This window comes from Limulus polyphemus, unplaced genomic scaffold, assembly GCF_000517525.1.
Source record: "Limulus polyphemus unplaced genomic scaffold, Limulus_polyphemus-2.1.2 Scaffold873, whole genome shotgun sequence".
Taxonomy (NCBI): Eukaryota; Metazoa; Arthropoda; class Merostomata; order Xiphosura; family Limulidae; genus Limulus; species Limulus polyphemus.
The window spans coordinates 103,133-127,067 of NW_013666483.1; the positions used below are offsets into that span (position 1 = coordinate 103,133).

The 23,935-nt window shown below is 32.6% G+C and overlaps 2 protein-coding genes across 3 annotated transcripts in view; one reads left to right on the forward strand and one right to left on the reverse strand.

Annotated features, from left to right (window-relative positions):
- Positions 1-16,313, forward strand: part of LOC106460981 (DNA ligase 1-like) — a 39,021-nt gene extending 22,708 nt beyond the window's left edge. For both annotated transcript variants that reach the window (XM_013920745.2, XM_013920746.2), the window contains exons 12-18: positions 327-533; positions 6,010-6,226; positions 7,967-8,049; positions 8,334-8,486; positions 8,580-8,777; positions 11,025-11,117; positions 13,654-16,313. In XM_013920745.2, coding sequence (XP_013776199.1) covers positions 327-533; positions 6,010-6,226; positions 7,967-8,049; positions 8,334-8,486; positions 8,580-8,777; positions 11,025-11,117; positions 13,654-13,734 — 1,032 coding nt within the window. In that variant the 3' untranslated portion in view covers positions 13,735-16,313. The remainder of the gene's footprint in view (positions 1-326; positions 534-6,009; positions 6,227-7,966; positions 8,050-8,333; positions 8,487-8,579; positions 8,778-11,024; positions 11,118-13,653) is intronic.
- An 84-nt stretch (positions 16,314-16,397) lies between these two features.
- The window catches only part of LOC106460977 (zinc finger protein 2-like), a 109,051-nt gene continuing 101,513 nt past the window's right edge, over positions 16,398-23,935 (reverse strand). The window contains exons 2-3 of the mRNA XM_022387773.1: positions 22,746-23,013; positions 16,398-21,210 (exon numbers count right to left, since the gene is read on the reverse strand). Of these exons, the coding sequence (XP_022243481.1) occupies positions 19,655-21,210; positions 22,746-22,944 (1,755 nt within the window). The 5' untranslated portion in view covers positions 22,945-23,013 and the 3' untranslated portion in view covers positions 16,398-19,654. The remainder of the gene's footprint in view (positions 21,211-22,745; positions 23,014-23,935) is intronic.

Sequence of the window (23,935 nt, forward strand, 5' to 3'; positions counted from 1 at the left end):
CTGAAGAAATTTTTTTCAGGGAGGGACAAAGTTTTTTTTTTCGGGGGGTAAATTAGTGTGAAATTGTGAATTGAATAAAAAAAATCATATACATATGCTGAATGAATAAAGAAAGAATTATGTTTCTCATTTTCCGTGGCGGGTGGGTGCAAGTGCCCCCTCTCACCTCCCACTGCGGATGCCCATGCTTATTTGTGTCTAGAAGACAGCTTTGTGAGGATAGTACGTTACTCATCTTTTTGATGTTCTGATTCAGTTGTTTTGAGACAATATACTTACAAGGATTTAAGTTTTGTGGTGTAATTTTTTGATATATATGTATACAGATCCATCTCTTGGAAGGTGGTGAGGTTCATATCTTTAGCAGAAATCAAGAAAACAACACATCTAAATATCCAGATATAATCTCTAGAATCCCCAAAGTCTTAAAACCTTCCACCAAATCCTTCATCCTGGATTCTGAAGCTGTTGCCTGGGACCAAGAAAATAAACAAATTTTACCATTCCAGGTATTGAGCACGAGGAAGAGAAAGGTATTTAGAATTGTTTTTTATCTAGGTGTAGTGATTGGTAATCTTTTAGTCTTGAACTTTGTGTATTATTTGTACAGATTATCAGCGCATATATACGTAGTTGTAAAAATTAAAGAACTCAAATGGAGAAATTAGTACATAAACTAAGTAAACTTCAGTCTTAGCTAACTGATGGATAACAATCTCTTGTAACTCTTTGTACGCAATCTTAAAGCTTAGACCTGAGCCTAAAAATGGAGCAATTAGTACATAAACTAAGTAAACTTCAGTCTTAGCTAACTAATGGATAACAATTTCTTGTAACTCTTTGTACGCAATCTTAAAGCTTAGACCTGAGCCTAAAAATGGAGCAATTAGTACATAAACTAAGTAAACTTCAGTCTTAGCTAACTAATGGATAACAATCTCTTGTAACTCTTTGTACGCAATCTTAAAGCTTAGACCTGAGCCTAAAAATGGAGCAATTAGTACATAAACTAAGTAAACATCAGTCTTAGCTAACTAATGGATAACAATTTCTTGTAACTCTTTGTACGCAATCTTAAAGCTTAGACCTGAGCCTAAAAAGGTTGTGGTGACTGAGAAACCTCCAAGATGTTTCTTAGGAGAACGCAATCTTAAATAAATGAGATTAGATAGTATTTGTTATCATATTCCACACTTTTTTTTTATGATCGTCAAATCTAATGCCCTGACGTTAATATTGCTCTAGTAATCCCTGGTCATTACTGAAATTTTGCAAACACTACCGCTCGAGTTATTTTTATGAGTTAAGGTTTTGCAGTATTTTAACCCTTTCCAGCCCAGTGGCAGAATATTTCCGTTTCTAGATGTGCTTTCATAAAAATATTAATAAATGTTGTCAAGTCTGAAAAAAAAAACCAAGTTCGGACATAAAGCATGATATTCGTCGAACGTTTCTGAACCTAAGTTAGATTTTGTTGGTAAATGTACAATTTCTAATGAAATAAAACCACTAAATAACATAGCTAATTATTGTGGTGTTAAACAGTATGCCTATAGCTGCTGACCTGATAGATTTTACATGTTTATTATCAGTCATAAATCTAATGAGGTCACATGTTAGCCCACTTTGTTGAAAGGCCACTGTAAGACTCCATTAGTTTATAAATTACTAGCAGAAGTTTTTGTAAAGCAAATATCAACTGCCATAGTTAATAACAAGGAACCAATAACATAATTAATTTATTTCTTTTACTCAGTGTGTATAAAATTAAAACCATGATATAGATAGTTATGTGATAAAGAAAGGCTTCTGATGTACTAAGTAACAGTTAGAAATTTACAATCCATTTAAGGGAAAAAGTGAGTTGTACGGCAAAACATATTTATAGGCAGTTTTAGTAAGCTTCATTTTGGAATATAAGCTTGAAACCAACACTTATATTTATGTTTTTTTTCTGCTACTGTACAAGTGATTTTACTGTTTAATTTTAACAATATTAATTATGTGGTTTATTTAGTTTGTGAGTGTCAATTTAATTTATGTTTTTGGATTAATAATCTTTTTTATATATGTGTATATGTTCTTAATACTTGTAAGGTAATTAGATAATTTAGTTGTCCTTGCTCTGTCTTGGAAAAACTTGCAAGCAACAGGAGCAAATTTTTAAGAAATGATTTTTTTTTTCTTTTAAGATGTGAAGTTTGGAAAGAAATCCAAGACTTTTGTAATTTCTGAAGTCTATCCAAGTCACATTCTGGAACAATGGAAATAAAAATATGTTATTAATTGTATTACCATGGTGGTCATTGTGTTACCATGGTGGTCATGTTCGATAATTGTGTTACCATGGTGGTCATGTTCGATAATTGTGTTACCATGGTGGTCATGTTCGATAATTGTGTTACCATGGTGGTCATGTTCGATAATTGTGTTACCATGGTGGTCATGTTCGATAATTGTGTTACCATGGTGGGCATGTTCGATCAGATGAAAATAGGTGTTCCAAAACATACATACCTTTGCTGACACTAATAGCTATTTCTCGATCTTCATCTTTGCCATCTAACGTTGTGTTCGCTTGCTCCAGTCTTTATGTACCCCACTCGACTGCCCTTGGCAATATCTAATTTGCAAAACTTTACGTCCGTCCTCACACGTCCTCTATGCAGGTACTGTATATAAGCACTGTATGCAGACAATAAAATCACTTTTTCTCGACAAAGCGTGAGCATTCAGACTAATGTTTATGATTTACGTTTTCATAGATTTCACTTTCTAATAATCGGGAATTCTTTGTTTTTTATCTAGAGATATATTTCGTTGAATTTGTTTTTTATTGTTTTCCTACAAATATATTATGGGGAAAAAAGATATGAATTCCAGTGTAACGGTTTCAAGCATGAAGGCTACTCAGTTTTCGTCTATTCTCCTTATCTAGTAGTGGTCAGCAGTCGGGGGGGAGCCACTCTTCGTGGAAGCTGTCCATGACCTGATTTGGGGTGGGATCGAGTCCTTCATGCGGCCCAGGGGTATCTCTCTGGGAGGTGCTGATTTGAAGTTTCATTCTGAAATGGGATATTCTGGGGAGAATTTAGAATCTGTTTCCTGCTCCTTCTTTCACTAGAGCTTCCTCTCTGGAGGACTCATCTGATCAGCCACCTTCTGTCCCTTTTTTCTTCAGTAAGTTACATGTGTTTGTGAAGTTTTGGAAATTAAACCAGTTGCTTTTGAGTCTACCCTACTCAGTCCGATCATTCTCAAAGGGATTACTTTCCTCCTTCTCCTGATATTGCTGTGCATGCAGGGAGGTTTGCAACACAATTACATTAGGGTGTCACTATGCCCCCCTCCCCTCATTGTTTATTTGAACAACATGCCCTGGCGTATCATCGTCAGGATGATATATATTTAGACATTCAAAGGTTGGATCTATGGGGTGCCAGGTACAAAATTGTCATTTCTCTTAACAGGTCATAATTTTCATGGATTTGTTTGACTCTTTCTACTGTTTTAAGATACTTCTCTTCCCTTCAACTTTTGTCCGAAGCATATCACCAATCACCTCAACGATTTGACGACAAACTGGTCCATTTATTGGTCACTGTTGTGACACTTTTGTCCTTTTCAGGACTTGCCTTAGTGTCATGGTTGGTCTGTTGCTGGGACGTGTTGAGTCGTGATGCATTTTGGAGGGTATTCACTTACCTTCTTTCTGCCCTTCGAGATTTACGGGATGCTCTTTTCCTTCAGCCTTATTTGTTTGCTGGAATTCAAGAATCCAGTTGATACAGCACATTTGCAGTCATCTTTATCGTCTTTGACTGCTCGACCCTATTCTACTTCCACTTGTACTTCTGCATGTTCATCCACTCATGTCTCAAGACCCCCTCCTTCCACTCCTCGTTCCATTGGTTCTCTTAATCATTTCCATCCTTCTTCTTGGGAGTTACTTTGCAGGCCAGTAGATGGACTTCTCCCGACACATTCATATCTCATTACCTTCATGGTCTGGCAGTTTCCTCTTTGAAGGGGCCTCATCTTCCCCCTGTGGCTGTGTTGACTACCTCTATTGGATTTTAACAGGGTGATCAGTAGCGTGTTATCTGACTTACAGTTATTCTTTCTTTCTTTTCTAGGGTCCCTCTTGATTTTTTTGGATCCCACCCAGTAGTGAGTGTTGGCCAGTCAGGTATGCTTGTATCTAAATTCCACACTAGCAACCGTTATATCAGTTCCGGGTTGCAGTGGGCTCTGTTGAGGTGAGGTGTTCCATAAGACCATCTGGACACAATTCTGGATGGTGATATCATATTACAATATTTCTAATGGGCCGCTACTCATGGACTATCATGAGTAAAGCTAATGGGGATTTTGCCAGTCCCTGCTGATCTTAGAACTGAATCAGTCGAGATCAGTTTGCTTTTAAAAATTAGAGAACGTGGTTCACCTGTTTCACTGTCTCCGGAGAATTGTTCCTAAGGACTCCCAAACGCATTTGTTCACCTCTTACTTCTACTGGTTGAGTTTGGGAGTCCTTACCACACCCAGTTCCCAGTCGCTAGGGTGGTGGATAGAGGATTTACCTTCAGAGTGTTGTGTTTTCTCCACTCTCGGAGAAGAGGGCAAAGTTGGGGACCCTCCTACGTGGGTCCCTGGAAGTTTTCCCAGATGTCAGTAGGACCAACCTATGTTGGAGCCTACTCATAAAACCAGTCCAGATTTGATGCTTAGCTATCCAGTGGGGGGTGCTTGGACCCTCTTATGAACACTGTCAGGTCTTATGTTGCTCATGAAAGGGGTTCACTATCTCCTCATAAATCTGAACGTGATGCGGCCCCATCTGTGGTCCTTGGTGGGACAATGTTCCACATCCTCTCCTTAATTCCATGGGTAAGCATAATTCTCCTTGCCCATTTGGTGGGGGAGTAAAGACATCTGTTTGTAAATTCAGACAGGATGAGTTCTGGACTTTGGTGGAGTGTGGCATATGATCCCGTCAATCCAGACCTGTGATGTTGCCTTTTGGACTTCTTCAGGTTGATCAGAAGGATTGTCCGTTTTGGTTTTGCTTGCTTTCTTTCATAAATTCGGTGTTTCGAAATGCATCATTCTGTGGTTACTGGTAAGGATCCTGTCACAAATGTATATATATCTGCAGTGCAACTGCCCTGGCCATCATCGTGGGATATGGATACCATGACCCCCTTAAATCCAACCCGAGTTGTGGAACCTCGGCTGTTTGGTCGGGGCTGGACCATCATACTTGTATTGTATTCCACCCTTTTCAATTTTCTATTGTTCTGGGTGAAGAGCATACCTGTTCTGGATGTAGTGTGGTATTCCCCAATTTGATACCACTTCTCGTGGTACATATTTGTTCTCTGCAGATGCTTTCTTTATGATCTGTGTCCTCATCGGCCCCTCCACTTTCTCAATGTGCGATTCTAGCTATTAGTGTCAGCAGAGGTATGTATGTTCTAGAAGTTATCATTTTCCTAAATTGAAAATGTATTTCCAAACATACTTACCTCTGCTGACACACTCCCTCCTTTCCTCCCCACAAAGGGTTGGTGTTAGTGACCGGAATGTGTTAAGTCTCGAAAAAGTGATTTTATTGTCTACATACAGTGCTTATATATAGTACCGCATAGAGGGCATGTGAGGCCCAGCATAAAGTTTTGCAAATTAGATATTGCCGAGGGCAGTCAAGTGAGGTATATAAAGACTGGAGCAAGTGAACACAACGTTAGATGGCAAAGATGAAGATCGAGAAATAGCTATTAGTGTCAGTGGAGGTAAGTATGTTTGGAAATACATTTTCAGTTTAGGAAAATGATAACTTGTCATTTAAGATTTAAACCTAAGCTGTTGGGTTAGTTCTAAGCACACATCATAGTTTATATGTTTTATTAGTATATTCAGAGTTAACACAGGTAGGAAGATTGATGCATAAGTAGGATCATTTAGGAGAGAGAGAGAGTGTAAAATTGTAAAACATTACATTTCTAGGATGCCAGTGAGAATGAAATAAAAGTCCAAGTTTGTATCTTTGCTTTCGACCTGCTGTATCTTAATGGTGAATCTTTAGTTAAAAAGCCATTAAGATATAGACAAGAGAAACTAAGAGAGGCTGTAGAAGAAATTGAAGGACAGTTTATGTTTGCTCGTTCAGAAGCTGTCATTACTACCGAGGAAGTGCAGGAGATTTTAGAAGAATCAATTAAAGGTCTGTAGGAAGTTTTATTATGTTTTTTGTCAAGATACAATAGTGACCTTCAAAGTTCTTATGATTAAAGTTTCATTATAATGCCTTGTTACTTTAGGCTGTAACTAAAAGAGATGTATGCCACTTGACCTGTAATGTACAAAGTTTGGCCATGGTTTCAGGAACACTTGATTAAAAATTTTGTTTAGATGAAGCTCATAGTGAAAAGTTTTAGTTATGATGAATTTCTGATTGTACAGAATAGGTTACTTTTAAAGTACTGAAACTTGAATTAATGTTATGCACACCAATTTGAAGAAGTAATCAGGAATTCTTGTATCAACTTGAACAGGGGTCATCAACTCGCAGCTTTTTAGCTGCATACATAATTACATGTGGCTCTTTTTAAATACTCCCCCCCGAAAAATAAAAAAGCATAAATTCTCATTTGTCAGAATAAAAACAAATTGACTCAATTAGGCATACATTTTATATTCAAATTCCAAAGCCTTTATTGCCAGCAAAACAACTGTCGACCATTTTAGAATTTAAATGTGAAATGTAAGTGGATATGCCGACACCTCATTAGGTAGTTGGAATTTCAGTGTGATATTAGGCCAGCAGTTAGGGCATGTTGAAGCTCTCAAAATGTTTTTATCTTAGACAAAAACAAAATAAATGGCTTTTATTTTTTAAATGGTTGCTGACTACTAGAATGTTTCATTATTGAATTAGTGTGATTTATTGGTATCATTCAAGTCATATTTGTTCTAAAGAAAAAAATACAAGTAAGCACTTGAGTAGAAGAAAATAGTCTTAAGTTCTCGAAAGAAGATAGCTTAGTTTTTCATAAGAAATAATACCTACATATGGTCCCAAGAGCAATGGTAGATATAACTTTACAAAAATGTCATGCTGTTGTCTTTTTACTCATACATTCAGTTACTGCTAATATATTTGCCTGATGCTGTTTGCTGCTTTTGGTGATATTTTATAGTTAATATGTAGTTTTTAATAATTTTTGTTTGTTGTTAATACATAGAACACTGATAATTTGAGGTTAAGTTTGTGTGTTTGGGAAAAGTCTTTTGTTTAATACACATATTACAATTTTATAGCCTGATTTGGGCATAATATTTTCTTTTAAAATTTTTTTGACTATAGGTAATTAGCCTGGGTGTATTGATTTAACTGAACTTTAGTGAGAAAGAATTAAATTTTGACACTTTTAAGAATTTTTATTAACGAAACATTTTGATTAAAATTTTGCAATAAAACACTTAATAATTAATATGCACATGGAACATTAATTTATTATTTAATTTGAAATTTATATGGTAAAGATAAGGAGGTATTTGCAACTTTGTATCCCCCCCCCCCCACAAGAAGATTAATGAAACCTAGTTGTTTTTGTGATTTGTATAGTTTCCTTTCCTTGACAACTTGATCTGTTTAGCTTTCTTTCTTTCTACTTTTATTAGTTATTCAGTATTTTGTGTTATTTATGTATTACTTCAAAAACTATTTTTAGGCTAGTTTGTGTTTTATTTGTCCTGGATAACTAGCATTATCTTATTATCTTTTTTGTTGTGGTAAGTCTCACTTTTTACCCAAAACGTTTGTCACCAGTTTTAATTTATACGTGTGTGGTGATAGTTGTAGTTTCTTTTACTGATGCACTGAATGATTTAAAAATTTTTTGCCTGTTGAAAAATGTTTAGTCTTTTTTGTTATCGAAGTCCTGTAACCTTCTCTTTTTAGGAAATTGTGAAGGGTTGATGGTAAAAACACTGGATGAAGAAGCTACTTATGAAATTGCTAAACGTTCACACAACTGGTTGAAGGTGAGAGTAGTGTTAGCTTATTTTAATATTAAAGAAGCTATACATATGGGACACAGAATGATATATACTGAGTGAAGAATGTAAAATTAATTCTCTCATATTGCCATCATAATTAATTGATAGGCAAAACACTATTAACCACTGTTCTTCTTATCTGCATAAAAGCTATATTTTAGTTGTTTTCTTTGTTAAGACTTGATTAATTATATACATATATAGTACATATAATAAGCCAAAATGCTTATTTTGATATTTCTACATTTCTGTTTTCTCTGTGACAACAGCTGAAGAAGGATTACCTGGAAGGTGTTGGTGATTCTCTTGACCTAGTGGTAATTGGAGCATACCATGGTAAGGGTAAACGAACAGGAACTTATGGAGGTTATCTATTGGCCTGTTATGATGCAGAAAATGAAGAGTTTCAGAGTATATGTAAAGTAAGTTGAACATTTGATTGAAAGAGGTTTATTTGTAAATATGTGTCTGTTCTGTAATAATCCTTAAGTAGTAAAGTATTTCTATCTTCTTAGATTGGTACAGGCTTCAAGGATGAAGAGTTGGAGACCCATGCCAACTTCCTGAAGCAGCATGTCATTGATAAACCAAAGTCCTACTACAGGTACGATGGAAGTCTTCAGGTGGAGGTATGGTTCGAACCAGTTCAGGTGTGGGAAGTAAGATGTGCAGATTTGTCAGTATCTCCTGTTCACAAGGCAGCCATTGGAATCGTAAGTAAACACATGTAGCATCATCGGTTGTTTTTGGTTAAAGTGCATCTAATAAACGAGGCTTAGCACTAAAGGCACACGAGAGCAACATTTTTTTCCTATTACTGTAATTTCTTGTAAGTACTAGAAATCATTGTTTTTCTATGTAATTTTCATTTATTGTTCAAGTTTTAGGAAAAATAACTAAAATTTAAGCATTTATGAGTAAATATACAGAGACATCTCAAAAGTGAATAGACAACATGATGTTTATTCAATAGTCATTTAATTAAGAAAGGCATCGAACGGCTCCCATGGCCAAGTCAGTCACCTGATGTGAACCCCATCGAGCATGTCTGGGGCTATACCTGCTCGAGCAGTGAGAAGAAGTTCCAGAAAACCAGCATCCCGTGGAGAGCTACTTGATGTTTTGCGTGCAGCCTGGGTCAAGATCCTACAGGAGAAAATTGCAGAACTCAACGATTCCATGCCAGAATGAGTCAAAGCACTGAAAAATACTAGTGGCAAATCGACTAAGTACTGATACACATTTGTAAACATTTTTGTCAAGTTGATAATGTGAGATAAATAACTATTGAAAAAAATCATGGTGTCTATTTACTTTTGAGATGTCTCTGTATATGTAATGTACGGTAGCAGAAATATCGGTGTAGTTTGTAAAATATTGGTAATACAGTTAGATTTGTACTTTGTATTTGATTCTGTACCTAGTTTCTATATATATTGTAAATGATTATTACTTACATCAAGATAAGAGTCAGTAACAAAGCAAGATGTTTCACAACTGTAAGGGAACTTCTAAACTACACTTTAGCTGCAAAAGTAAAATGGTTTCCCAAAGAAGACTATACTTATAAGACTTGCAAAACTAAATGAGTGTGATAAGTAGTACCGAAACGCAACTACAGTTTTAAATTGGTTGACAAATAAGTGCTGAAAAGGGAAATAGGATTTTATAAGCATGTGCTCAAATAACACCTATGCTGCTAAATTCCAAACACACCAAAAGGATTACCAATATTAAAAGAATTGTAATGTTTATTGTATCGGCACCAAACCACATAATAAATGATGTGACAAGTTCAAAGTGCAGTGTTGTTACTCTCGAAAAGTCTTATTGTGAACACTGTAGGATACATATGCCGATAAATTACACATTCTGTTGTCGGTATAAGTGTCTTCACTGATTCTAAGGGGATTGTGATTACATAATCTGATATATTAGACATCCTGTTCTCTAAGCAGGGGTTGAGTCGACTATCTTTTTGTGTGTGCTTTGTTGCTTTCAGGAATATCGTATTATGGTGGTGTCACGTAAACAGTCTACTGACAGAAGTGGTGATTTATTGGTTTATTTTCAGCGGGATTCTACTTTAGTCATTGACAGTACAATAAACACAGAAAATAAATGTAAAATGTGTTTAGCAGTTCGAACTCGTAAAAGAAATACTGTGAAAAACTTTGTGACCAGTAATAACGATAAAAAGGCACATCTGCTCCTTTTATTTCTAACTTTACAACTTGTCTTTTCATTATACTTTTGGGATTTGTCTACTGGCTGAAAACTCAAGTATATCATTAAATATCTGATAAGATATAGTTTTACCGAAAACAAATGTTTGAAATGTATTTAGGAGATTTTAAAGATTATACAAAAGAAATTTGAGATGAAAATCACTTCCACTCGGACTAGTAAAGAAACGGACTATATATTTTCACAAACAAATTTTTAGTAAAAATACTTCATTAAAGAATTTGATTTTTTTGTGTACAAAAGACTTGTTATCTTTACTAAAGGTATACCAAATTTTGTGAAAATGCAACATACTGAATTAAAAGCTATAGTATAAATACTTAACATGTGCAAACGTGTATACGAACTTGTGTATATTATACCGAGCCCATTGCGAAAGGCTTAAAAAACATTTAAAAATAATACAGTAAGAATTACTTTAATTATTGATTGAATTTTTGTTCTACGATATTTAGAAAGGTATACTCTAGTTTTACAGTTTCCTTGCTGTCTTAATGAAAATGTGAATTAACTAATAAAACTTTACTATCATAAAAAAATTTTCTACATTTTTGTCTTATCATTTTAAACCAATTCATTTTTGCAAAATCTACAAAGTAAAGTTCTTATAAAAAGTTTTAAATTGTAACGTTATTTTTTTAACAAAAAATAACGAAGAAAACTGACAATTTAAAAAAAAGTACTTACAAAGTGATGTAATTTTACTTGCATAGGTTGATCCCGAGAAGGGAATATCCCTCAGGTTTCCCAGGTTTCTGAAGATACGAGATGACAAAAACCCTGAAGATGCAACTTCTGCTTCTCAGGTAAAGAGAGTTAACTTATACTTGGTGGTTGATTCAAAAAAGTTATTTTAGGTTGTTGATTACAGTAAATATTTGATATTTTTGGTTGTTGATTACAGTAAATATTTGAGTACCCGTTTGCACCGCTTTGTGGCCTCCTCCTTCCAGTATTGTCGTTGTACATCCATAAAAGTTGTAAAAGCTCTAGGCAGAGTAGATATAGTAGACGTGAAAACTTTAATGGACTGCCACTGCCCACTGAAAGAAAAGATGACTATGTTTCGGCTTCTATATTAGAGCCAAAATGTCGTCTCCTTTTCTTTCAACAGGCAGTTGCAGTCCGTTAAAGTCTTCAAATCTTGTAAAAACTCAGCTGATTTATCGTTAAAAGCTAAATAATAAGATACTAGGTGTTTTATATAAACGAAAACTGTAAAGTTACATTAGGGTTAGTAACTGATCTATTCTTAAAAGTATGCATATATAAGCACTGCTTAAAGTTTAGGAGGATTATTAACTGTAAAAATTTAACAAGTTTTGGAAAGGTTTTTATTTTTTTCAACCGTTAAATTTAAGAATTCAATATGGTAATAATTTTGGGCTAGGATCAGAGATAAAAGAAATCCTTTCTTAATTTTATGGCTATATAGTTAAATATCTAACTGGATAGAACTGTTTAGGAAATATTTACAATTTTGTTGTCAAGTAATACCAACCATAAATATTTATATGAAAAACATTGTACTCCGGAGTTGGAGCATTAAGAATGTTTGGAGTATTTATATGAAAAACATTCTACTCCGGAGTTGGAGCATTAGGAATGTTTGGAGTATTTTTTATAATACTGTAAACCTTAAATGAAAAATAAATTAATATTTATCCCAGGGACCGACCTCTTAACTATTTTGTGCTTGTTAAAGTTTTCATACTATAACTTTTAATACAGTATGGGTGTATCTTTACAAAATTTTCAGGGCAAAATTTACAAGGCTTTTGTAAACAAAATATCAGATTTTTAATTATGCTTTAAGACTTTTTAATTAAAGATTTGCTTGTGCATTTTTTTTTAATATTAACTATCCTACATGCAAAGTAATTTTGATTTTAAGATCACAAATACCTTTATGCATCAGAAAATTGTCAAATTTCATTTGCAAAATCTCTATAACCTCCTTATAAAATTCAGATAAATATCAAACTTTTTATCTGTTGTTTTCTCTGTATGGGTTTGGTCAAATTGACTGACTTCATAACCACCATAAAAAATTTGGAAGTAAGGTTTAAGTTATGCTTTTTTGTTATAGAATGGCCACAGATTGTAACATGAAACCACAAATGTTTATTCTAAATAGCTTAAATCTCATAACATTGTACATCTCTTTATATTTATTATTTTATTAACCTTTCAGCTGTGTTTGACTAACATTACAGAAGTTGCAATCATGGCACACGTGCATCTCATGTTACCTTATCCAATAGCTTAAGACATTTTACCAATACTTTTATTTTAAGGATGTTATATAAAACATTACTTATGTGGTTACTCGTCAAAAGTTGGCTCTTTGATGGATCACAAGACCTTGTAGAAAGGTGTGAAATAGCTGGTTATTTATTAAAAGTTGGCTCTTTGCATCACAAGGCCTTGTAGAAAGGTGTAAAATAGCTGGTTATTTATTGAAAGTTGGCTCATTGATGGATCAGAAGTCCTTGTAGAAAGGTGTGAAATAGCTGGTTATTTATTAAAAGTTGGCTCTTTGCATCACAAGGCCTTGTAGAAAGGTGTGAAATAGCTGGTTATGTATTAAAAGTTGGCTCTTTGGATCAGAAATCCTTGTAGAAAGGTGTAAAATAGCTGGTTATTTATTGAAAGTTGGCTCATTGATGGATCAGAAGTCCTTGTAGTAAGGTCAAAATAGCTGGTTATTTACTGAAAGTTGGCTCTTTAATGGATCAGAAGGCCTTGTAGAAAGATGTAAAATAGCAGGTTATTTACTGAAAGTTGGCTCTTTGATGGATCATAAGTCCTTGTAGTAAGGTGTAAAATAGCTGATTATTTATTGAAAGTTGGCTCTTTGATGGATCAGAAGGCCTTGTAGTAAGGTGTAAAACAGCTGTGTAGTAAGGTGTAAAATAGCTGGTTATTTATTGAAAGTTGGCTCATTGATGGATTAGAAGTCCTTGTTGTAAGGTGCTAGGTTATTTATTGAAAGTTGGCTTTTTGATGGATCAGAAGTCCTTGTAGAAAGATGCAAAACAGTTAAGGGTCAGCAACTTGAGCTTCATGTTCCTCTTGTGAAATGTATTCATCTTTAATATTAATCCATGAAGAAAGTTAACTAAATTGCTGACAATTTTTCTCATTTAATGGCTAAATTATTTTTCAATCCAGTTATTTATAAGGCCTTGTGCATTTAGAAAAAAAAAAAAAAAGATTAAATTTAGTTTCAACCATTAGAGTATTTTTTATGTTAGTGTCGTAATTATATTTCAGCACGTTTATGTATAAGTAACTGAATTAAAAAAACAAAACAATAAATGAATTTGATTTGTTTGATAGGTTGCAGAAATGTACAGGAACCAAGATCAAGTTAAGAACTCTAAGTCCCATGAAGTAAAAGATGATGAAGAATTTTATTAGATATGTTATTCAATGTGTTCATAACTAAGGAGACAAAAGTGTGAATATAGAAATTCATTGGTACTGCCTAATGTAATTTTTCATCTTTATACAGAAGCATAAAACCACAAAGGAGTTGTTGATATTCTAAGGATTCAGCCAGAGTGACTAACATATTAATCTTTTAGTCAGGACATCATGCATGTAGTTTGAAAGAAAGAAGATTGGAATATAATAGATTGTACTTTGTTTTAACAACTATTATGAGTATTTGTGTCTTCCTTTCTTAGCTTAGATTCTACGTAGTTGAAATGAGTAAATGAAACTCTTAATTATTTACAGCATTTTTTTAAATTACCTTATTAAAAATAAATCTTGTAATTGAGGAGAAACTTTTAAGACACGGAACTGTTCGAGCTCTTTTACTGTGATTCTTGTGAGTATGGCAAGAAATGAAATTTTGTTGTTCTTAATAAATTTCAGGTGACCACAAGAAATGGATAATGCAGGACAAGTATAGAAAGAGAAATATAAACTAGGTTGATAACAATGAAATACGTTGTTAAATAGGGTAATTTCACGTAACTAATAATCAGCTGTTATTGTGATTGAATAATTTATGGGATAAAGGTTTAAAAATTTGTATAAAAATATAAACTAGTGAAAGGTGAATTCATCTAGGTAGATTAGTGTGATGTAAAAAGTAAATATATCCTGTTTTTATTTTTAGGAAACTTTCATTCATTTCAGACTTGGTATTGAAAATGTATTCATGAGCATGGTGGTATAACAAATTTATAGCAGCAAAATATGGTGTATGCTAAAAAAAAAGATGTCCCCCCCCATTCAAAATACCACTGATATGTTACCATTTATGTATGAAATTCCTTACATTTATTCAGGAAGATAAAGCTCTTATAAAGATAAAAGAACAAGTTGGCTGCGATAGGAAAGTACAAAAAAAAACCACTAGATTAGATACGCTTGGTGAAGATGCTGAGCTTCTAAAACTGTTCTCGATGATTTGTTCGTATTGAAAAGAACCACATTTTTCATTAGTAGTAACTTAAGTTTTAAGATCATGCTTAGCAATTAAAAGAAATCCTAATATAAAAATCGTACATTTGAACCATTATTGTTATCCACGTACATGAATGACAAGATACATACTTCGAATAATCTATAGGTTTGGTTTTTACATCAATTAACTCAGACTTGTAAGAATGGTGTATGAGAGTTGGAATACACCTAAAGTTAGGTTAGAAACCAGTGTCATTGGTTAATCCAAGAATTTGTCAGTAGTGTTGTAAAAACATTTCACTCGTGTTGCCATAAGCAGCCCGACAGCCGAGTCTACTTTAAAAGTTATTATTGTTATTGCTTAAAGATGCTTCATAAAATTTTGTAAAGATGTATCAGACTAAATTTGCAAATAAAGTATTTTAACGTATACTTTTAAATAGCTAATTACTGTCTGTTGTTAAAAATAAAGTTCTAACTGTGAATACCTTAAAATAATAAATTTATTATTATATCGTTATAGAAGTATGCAGTGCTTAAAATTAGTTAGTTACACTGAAATAAAAAAATTCTTTATATTGTGCTGATCAGTGACAGAGTTCAATATTTCACCAAGATATGAAGTTCAAGTAAGTCTAGGAACTTATAATGCCAAAAATAGGGTTTCAGTGCTCGAGTTGGTAGCTTATACATATTTGTGTAGTTTTGTATTTAACAACTACATTTTGTAATTGACTACAATTGTATAGAAAGTTCATAAAAACAACAGGTTTTGCAAAGTTCTTGACACTTAAGGTTAAATAAGATCATCTGTATTAATTGTTTTGTGGTACAGTAATCATACATTTGAAGCACTTTACAAATACTATATGCATGGATTACAACCAGTATAGTTTTAATAAAACACAGGCCTAGTTCCATCTTGAACAAATTAAAAGATGCTACTAGCCTGAGCATATACTATCATCCAGGTTTTCCTTATTAGTTACTGCCGTAACAGCTAGAATATAATTAATCACCGTTGATCATTATTATAATTACTTTCTATTGAAGCTACTATACAAGGAAATTTTTTCAGCTTTAGGGGTTTTTAAACAGGTGTAAAAATTTATATTATTAATATCTGCAAAATGTAACAAATTTATTACGTTTTACAATGTCTTGTATTCTAAAGATAAAAATATTTTAAGAAAAAAAGCAGGACATCGTGTGATTATGGAGACATCATTTTTAACTCTCTGTATTTCTAGTTGTATAATGTGTTCCATAATAGCTTAATATGTAAAACAAAATAAAAATTTATACCCGAGCTCGATACAATTCACATATTGTTTATTTAATACAACCAATGCGAGAAAATTATTTCACCCTTCAACATGAATTTAAGTTAAAATCAGCCTTAGAAAATTATATAACTATTGTATTTGTTTGTAAGAGTGGTCTCTTCTCGTTCAGTGTAATCTTGTGTTCACCGATTTAATTCACATAACTCTGGCTAGGATGACAGATATTAACAAGTCAGATTATTGTCTATGGAAAACATTTTTAATAAACATAGTTTGTGTACATTAAAAAAAAAATCAAGTTTCGGCATCATTTTGTTTTTTACTTAGTGCAAATTGTATAATACTAATTGGAATATTTACAACATTATACCTATAAAAAATTAAATACAAAAATCATAAAGAACAACTGTATATATTCTATAATTGTTTCAAAACATGTAGTTTTATCTAATACGTATTGAAAAGTTTGTAGTTGTTATTACAAAGTTCCATATAAAAACAATACTGTACTAAAATTACTTAAAAATTCAATTTAACAATTCCTAATTCAAAATGCACATACATACTGGACAGTAATTATGTTATTAGTGTAATATCTTAAGAAAGGTATAGTACACTAGGTTTCTGTCACACTTTTGTTGCTAAATTGTACCCAACTGCTCGAGGTTTTACACTAGTGATTTTGAGATAAACTTGGACATAAATTTGCAGCTTGTAAAAATTAGTTTATAAATTCATATATAGTTGGTGTTTTTCAGGTTACAGTCAAAAGAGAAGTGTACATATCTTTTGTTTTAGACAGAAAAACAGAAACCCTATGATCATTAAAGCATGTTAATAAAGTATAAAATGGAAAACAACCAAACAGAACAATCAAATGCACCCTTTTTTAAGTGGAATTACACTAGTTGATTATAATGTAATATATAAAACAAACAATGTGGTTGAAAAGTTTAGTACCCTATCAACCGTGTTTTCAAGGCTCTTCAACATTAGATCGTTAGTGTTCTAAACATTTTTATATTCAATTATCTTAGATACATTTCTGACACTAATTGTTTAGAATTAAAATGATTACAAATTAACGTTTTTGTTTCATACAACACGTAAAATAAAAATATAACAAAATTGATCTTTATTGCAAATTTTAGCATAATTTTACTTTCTAACCAATTCACGATACTAATCGGAACACTTGGAAAACTGTATTTACAAAAACTGATAAACAAAAAATCACGTAAGGAACATTTAGCACTGAATATGCTGGTGTATGCATTCTGTAATTCATTTCAAAAACATAGATATTTATTTAGAACCTGAAATGCATCAAAAGTGAAATTACGTAATTTATATTTGACTTGATTGTGTAACAATTAGGTTGAAGACAGCTGGTAGATTTTTTATTACATTCCTTGGTAGTGATGAAGGATTGGAACTGTTTTATTTGGCTATTTCCAATACATTCATCAGTATACTTACAGAGAAGAGAGAAAGATACCTTAGCTTGTTACTTTCAAGCTCAATACTCCAATTTTTTGCAAGTTAATTAACTTGTATATATTTACATACAATGAAACGTATATTGTACTTGTCAGAAAAGGATCATATAGCTTACACGAACATATCAATTTTACTATTTTTTAAAAAGAAAATATGAAATACATCTTATATTGACTGATTCACTGTTCTTATGACTTATTTAAATACATCCATACCTAAGTTCAACTTAATTATTTGTTATGCATGAACAAGAAATAGAAATAAATAACAGTACAGATAAATGTTAAAAATTTTTTAAACACAATATTAGTATCCAAGGAAATGTAGATAAACCTTATGCTATTTAATTTGGTGAACTTTTGTAACAAGTTTAGTCTATTAAGAAGTATGTATGAAACTGTACATACACAGGTCTGAAAAGTCTGGAACCACAGGTGGTTTACAGCTTTTCTTAATCTCAGATACGTGACTGATTATAGCACTGTTCAAGCATGGGAAGGTCAAGTTAATCCAAACTTGTTTCAAATTACGAGGACAGTAGGTGGAACACGTTATGTAAAATTTGTTAAAGTACGATGGTTCGAAAGTTTTCAGATACCGTATATTACCAAATTTAAAACACCCAAGTTACACATTACTACCATCAGTGAGCAGTTAAAATCAAACAACAGATTCACGTAGTACTTTTATTATTAATAATGTCAACTACATTCTGTTGTTGTTCTTTTACAAATCTCGGGCATTGTTATATGAAAGAGCTTAGTCTGAGTTAAATGAGAAATGTGTTTTCTTGTAAACAATTCGCAAAGATGCTCATTAGATGCAGTGCAAGTATAGAAACAAATACAAACATCTTCACATTTAAAATAGGAGGTTCTTTTAAAATGTTTTCCCCCATTTCTTGGAATACTTATTGAAAACTAAGTATAAAAAGTTGCATGTAAATTCATGTTTAAGTTACTATCAATACAAATTTCTGTAACTGCTAAACTTTAAAATCAAGTATGTAAAACATTATTAACATTCTATTTTCAACTGGTCATGAAAAGCTGTCGTTAAGTTAAGCAAAATCACATAAAAAGGATATATTAATTAAAAGCATATTTTACCTTATGCAGTCAATATATAATCGGCTGTTTACAATTCTAAAATTAATATCTGATATTTATATTTCTATACTTTAATATACTCGAATTTCCTGAATGCTTCTATACTCACTATAGTTTTCACAAAAAACAAACGTTGGAACTATACTTCAACTAACCAACAAAAGGATGAAAACATAGAGTTGACACAGCATAATTTCCATAAAACATGTTATTAACATGACAGCTTTTGCACCCAAAAATATTTGAATAAAAATTTGGAATAATATTTTCAGTCAACTCATTCCTCTGTTAAAAGAAAACCAAAGTTAATAAGTATCAAATATAATATTTTTTACACTGAATAATACATATCCATTATTTTCACGAAAACTTAAAAGGTGTAATTTTCAATTACTCATTAAAAATACTTTTATGACTCGCCAAAAATCTATTTAGAAGATTGAAAGAGTATGAAACATAAAACTTAAATAAGCATACAAATGAAATTGAGTCAATGTATTGAACAGTTTCAAATTTTATGTTATTTTACTTATAACAATAAAGTTAAAGTATTATTTTAAAACACATTTTAACAGTTTCAAGTCAACAGCCAGGGCTATCAACTAGCAAGTCTCACAAGACATTGAAAACATCTTTAGTTTTGACAATCATGCGTCACATGTTCAGTAACTTAAAGATTCAGCCTGTTGGGTTGGTGCTAAATAAGCATTCAATCATTTCATACATGATTACGAGTGTGTATTACTGAAAATGTCAGAAGCTAAGCTTTTGCTTGTTCTGTGGTTGTATGTTAATACTGGAAATAATGCAGAGCCTTAATGTTCCTCAGGTTACATCTTTTCTAACATCATCAGTATGTTAGGCTCAATAACAACAGTTTTTAGTTGAACAGTCAAATTACAAAATCGATAAGCTGGCACTGCACATGTATAAAAATCTGAATTAAACACACTGTTTGTAAGTTAAATAAGGGGGTATTATTTTAGGACTTTACAAATAAATAAAGAACTAAAAAAAAAATTTAAATCAGTTCTGGTTTTCTTTGAGCTTGTAAATTGCTATATTATGAACATTCCTCAGATGAACCTGCATACTTCCAAACTGAATGAATCCTTTTCCACACTCGGTGCACTCTAACGGGTATTCATGGGTATGTCTAGCAATCTCATGGCTTCGAAGTGCGCCGCTACTTTTGAAACTTTCATCACAGTGAGAGCATTTATATGGTCTTTCCCCTGTATGTGTTCTCTGATGACGGGTTAAAACATTATGATAAGCAAATGTTTTCTCACAGTACGGGCAGCGGTAGGGCTTCTCCTTGTTGTGGATCCTCATGTGAATGTTGATGTGTGCACGTTGTGTAAACCTTTTGCCACACACTTCACAAACGTAAGGTTTTTCTCCCGTGTGTATAAACGTATGATTACGTAAGCTACTCCTCTCTGTGAACCCCTTTCCACAATAGCTGCACTGATATGGCCGTTCATTTGTGTGAATTGCTACATGGTTACGAAGATCTGTTGCCCTATTTGTAGAATACTTACAATGAGGGCACCGAAAGCGCCGATTTTCTGTCTCATTTCGATGTATTTTCTTATGACCTTCCAACATTTTCACGGATGTAAACAGTCTACCACATTTATCACAGGGGTAAGCATCCGCAGAAACCGAGAAATTGCTTTTATCTTCGTGTTTCTGCTTTTCCACTGCAGAAGATGTGGTTGGAATGTTTGGGTTATCAGGATCGTGCACTGCTATGTAGTGTTTCATGAGATTATTTGTGCAAGCAAATCCTTTATCACAAATGGAGCAATGATAACGTTTATCTCCAGCATTGTTTATTCTCCTAACAACCAATTCTTGCTTATTAAGCTTAACATTTTTACCCGAATGCACAGTGGGAATTCTTGTTTCGTGAGATTTCATATGATTGGCCAGGCTCGAGTCTTTTCTGAACATACTTCCACAAATACTACATATAAGTGGCTGGATCTTGGCATGAGTTTGTTGGTGTTGGCGGTGATGAACATCTGTTTTAAAACCTTTGCCACACTCCAAACATTTGAAGGGTCTTTCATCTACTTGGTTATCCTGATGAACAGAAAGATGAGATAAAAACTCGGAGAATATGCTAGTATTAAAACCACAATGGGAACACCTGTGTTCCTGAGAACTTTCACTATTACCGTGCTGTCTTCTGTGGTGTTTTAAGCACTCCTCTGAAATAAACAACCTCTTACAAAGCTCACACTTGTGCATTTCAACATCAGTTACTGGTTGTTCATCCAAGATGTTGTCAGTTTCTTCATCCATCTCTCCTGGCTCACATAAAGTATTTACGTGCTGAATAACTTGATTTTCATTACTATTCTCCCAAGGCTGGGGCTTCGTCCTTTTTTCTAAATGACTTATAGAATCTTTACTGTTGTCGTCTTCACTACTAGTGTAATTATATAACTGACTCTCATCATCCGTCTCTGACATATTTTCTCCGTTTAATTCTTTTGCATTAAACAACAGTTTATTGCTGGATGATATCTCAAACAGTTCATCAGTTTCTTCTCCACTCAACTCTTCATTATCTATTATTTATAAAAAAATACTATAATGATATAAAAATTGTCTGTATTTTAATTCTTGTAAGTTATCCAAATATGCAAAACAGAATTCCAAAAAAATTCTATAAAAACAAAACACCAGCTATAACCACTAACCATAACATAAAATAATACTTCATTATTCCTTAAACCAGTTACCTAAGCAAGGATATTTACATTTACCACATGGAGTTTTGAAATGTCCACTGAAATATGCTAGTAAGGGCACAACCGCTTCAGGGTTAATCCCGACACTACTAGTACTCGCTAGAAGACGAATATAGTTAAAACTTGGATCTAATATCTCACAAATAAACACAAACAATTCAAGCAACTATATTATGTTTGTACCAACAATGGAACACCTGTGCACATTTGGAATTTTGGTGAGATACTAAGTTGTGTGTTCATTCCTGAAATCAATGGAGTTCATTAATGTTTTACAGACTAATTCACGTAATTAGGGTGGGCACTAGTTCTGTAACATCTTATTGTATTAATGTGACAATAACAAAATTAAAAAACTCATTTCTTTGCCAAAAATGATTTGACTTTGTTTACCTCTACATAAAACAAGTTATACTACAATCCTGTAGCTATGGGTAACACCACCATTAATTCATATGAAAAGCTTCAGGTACAAAAAATGTATTTTTCATTTATAAAACCAATGTTTAGCTGTAAAAATGGTGTGAATCCTTTGCTTGGAAATAAACTTATTTGGTGTCTGTTCAAAAGTTTACATTTTTCATCCAAATACAATGAGTTTAGGAGTTCTTTCCTAATACAGGCTAAAATGTGAAATAACACAATCATATAAGCATTTTAGAGATTTATAATACAAGCTAAAAAAAACCTGAAGTACCCAACAAATGCAAAATTGGTCTTGTTTACTTCCTTAATTCGTTTTATGTATATGGAATTGGTCAATTAAGTTTATTTTTATTACCTGAAGTTTGTGTTTTAGAATTAATGGTATTATGTAATGTTGTATAGTTTGTATCTGTTGTACATTAGTTAGGTGAATATGTAACAAACGTCAAGGTTGTAACAAAGCATACTGTACTGATTTCAGTTTTTTACCATCAATAACTACTGGAACATAAAGTTTAATAAATTTAAAAACTTATTACTGTATATTGTTACTATACTTTTTATGACAGAAAAAAAAAGTACCATTAATTCCTTCAAAATACCAATACAGGTTGCTTGTAAAAATAAATTTAATTAATTGTTTTTCATGTGGTAATGAGATAGACCTTTTAATAAAATTATGATACAATTATTATTATTACCAAAGAATTTTCGTAAATTTCAGAATTAACATGTACATTTAACTTTCAGAATTGTATGGGTAGGTAACACGGGCATAATATTTCTACTTATCTAGTAGCTGCACTGTTACAGTAAAGAATACATCCAAAACTTAGAAAATGATTATTATTTTTCGAATTGAATTATATGATCTTGATTTTGTGCAGAAAACTTATAGGAAATAACATACAAAATCCACCCATTACCTTTGGAACCTCTGTGATAAATCTTTTTGTGACACATCAGGAAACTGGTTGAAATAAACAGCTTACTACATATTTCACACTTCAGAGGTTCCGAAGTCTGCATAATTCCTTGTTTCTTTTTAGGACCACCAGGAATATAGTTCTTGGAAGGAAAAACTTCCACTTCATTTATAGGGATTTCTTTTACTAAGGTCACCATATTGAAAGTTTTTATGTCAAAATCAATAATCAACAAATGTCCCGAGAAGTGAGTGATTATTTCTAAGAGCTGAAATAAAAACAAGAAAACATCTGTGTAATAGGACTGCATATACATGTATATGAATATATTACTTACACAAAAGTAATCAAAAACATGGTTTTTTTGAATGTATGAAATAAAAAGAGGCAACAACAAATGTCCTGAACTCAAATTCACGAACCTACGTGTTAGCTTATTAGCCATATTTTTCAGTAACTCCAAACTTTAAATTTCTTACACCAAAATTCCATAGCAATCTACCAATGAAGGAAAATGAAACCATGAAATAACATAACACCTCTCTTCATGATTAAGCTGTATTTGTATCACATTAAAAACCTTCAAAATGTCTACCACCATTAGCAAGGCATCAGTAACATAATATACTTAATGAAAAAAATCATATGCAACAGAAATAATCTTTATTCAAGGATTTGCTATGGCTAACCCTGCACATCAACTTTTTTCGTAAGACAACAACCATATCAGATAAAAGCAAACAGTTATAATAATCGCAGTAGCAACGAAAACATAAAACAGGTTCCACCAGCAAGCTGGAATTGTCAAAAAAGTTTGTTGCTTTGACATTATACGTGCCAGCTTCATAGTTAACTTCTTATTCTTATTCATAGAAATGCTTTTTCTCGTTCTATTCTTTACTGACTTTGGTACATGAATTATATTCAGTTAAGGAGTACAGTGTATAGAGAAACAGCCACCATGAAATAACTAGTATTTTGTAGTAACTTGATAACATTCTATAAGTTCCATAATCTAAAATTAATTCAAAATCTTACAATTTCTACAGGCTTATATTAGCCTTTGTTGTTTCTTCATGTTCAATCCATAACTTAAAGAGGTGATTTATTTCTAAAGAATTTTAGACTATCAATGAAATAAATTACAGGTTCTCAGCTTGGAGTCGACAAAAAATTAATGAAAGGTTTTA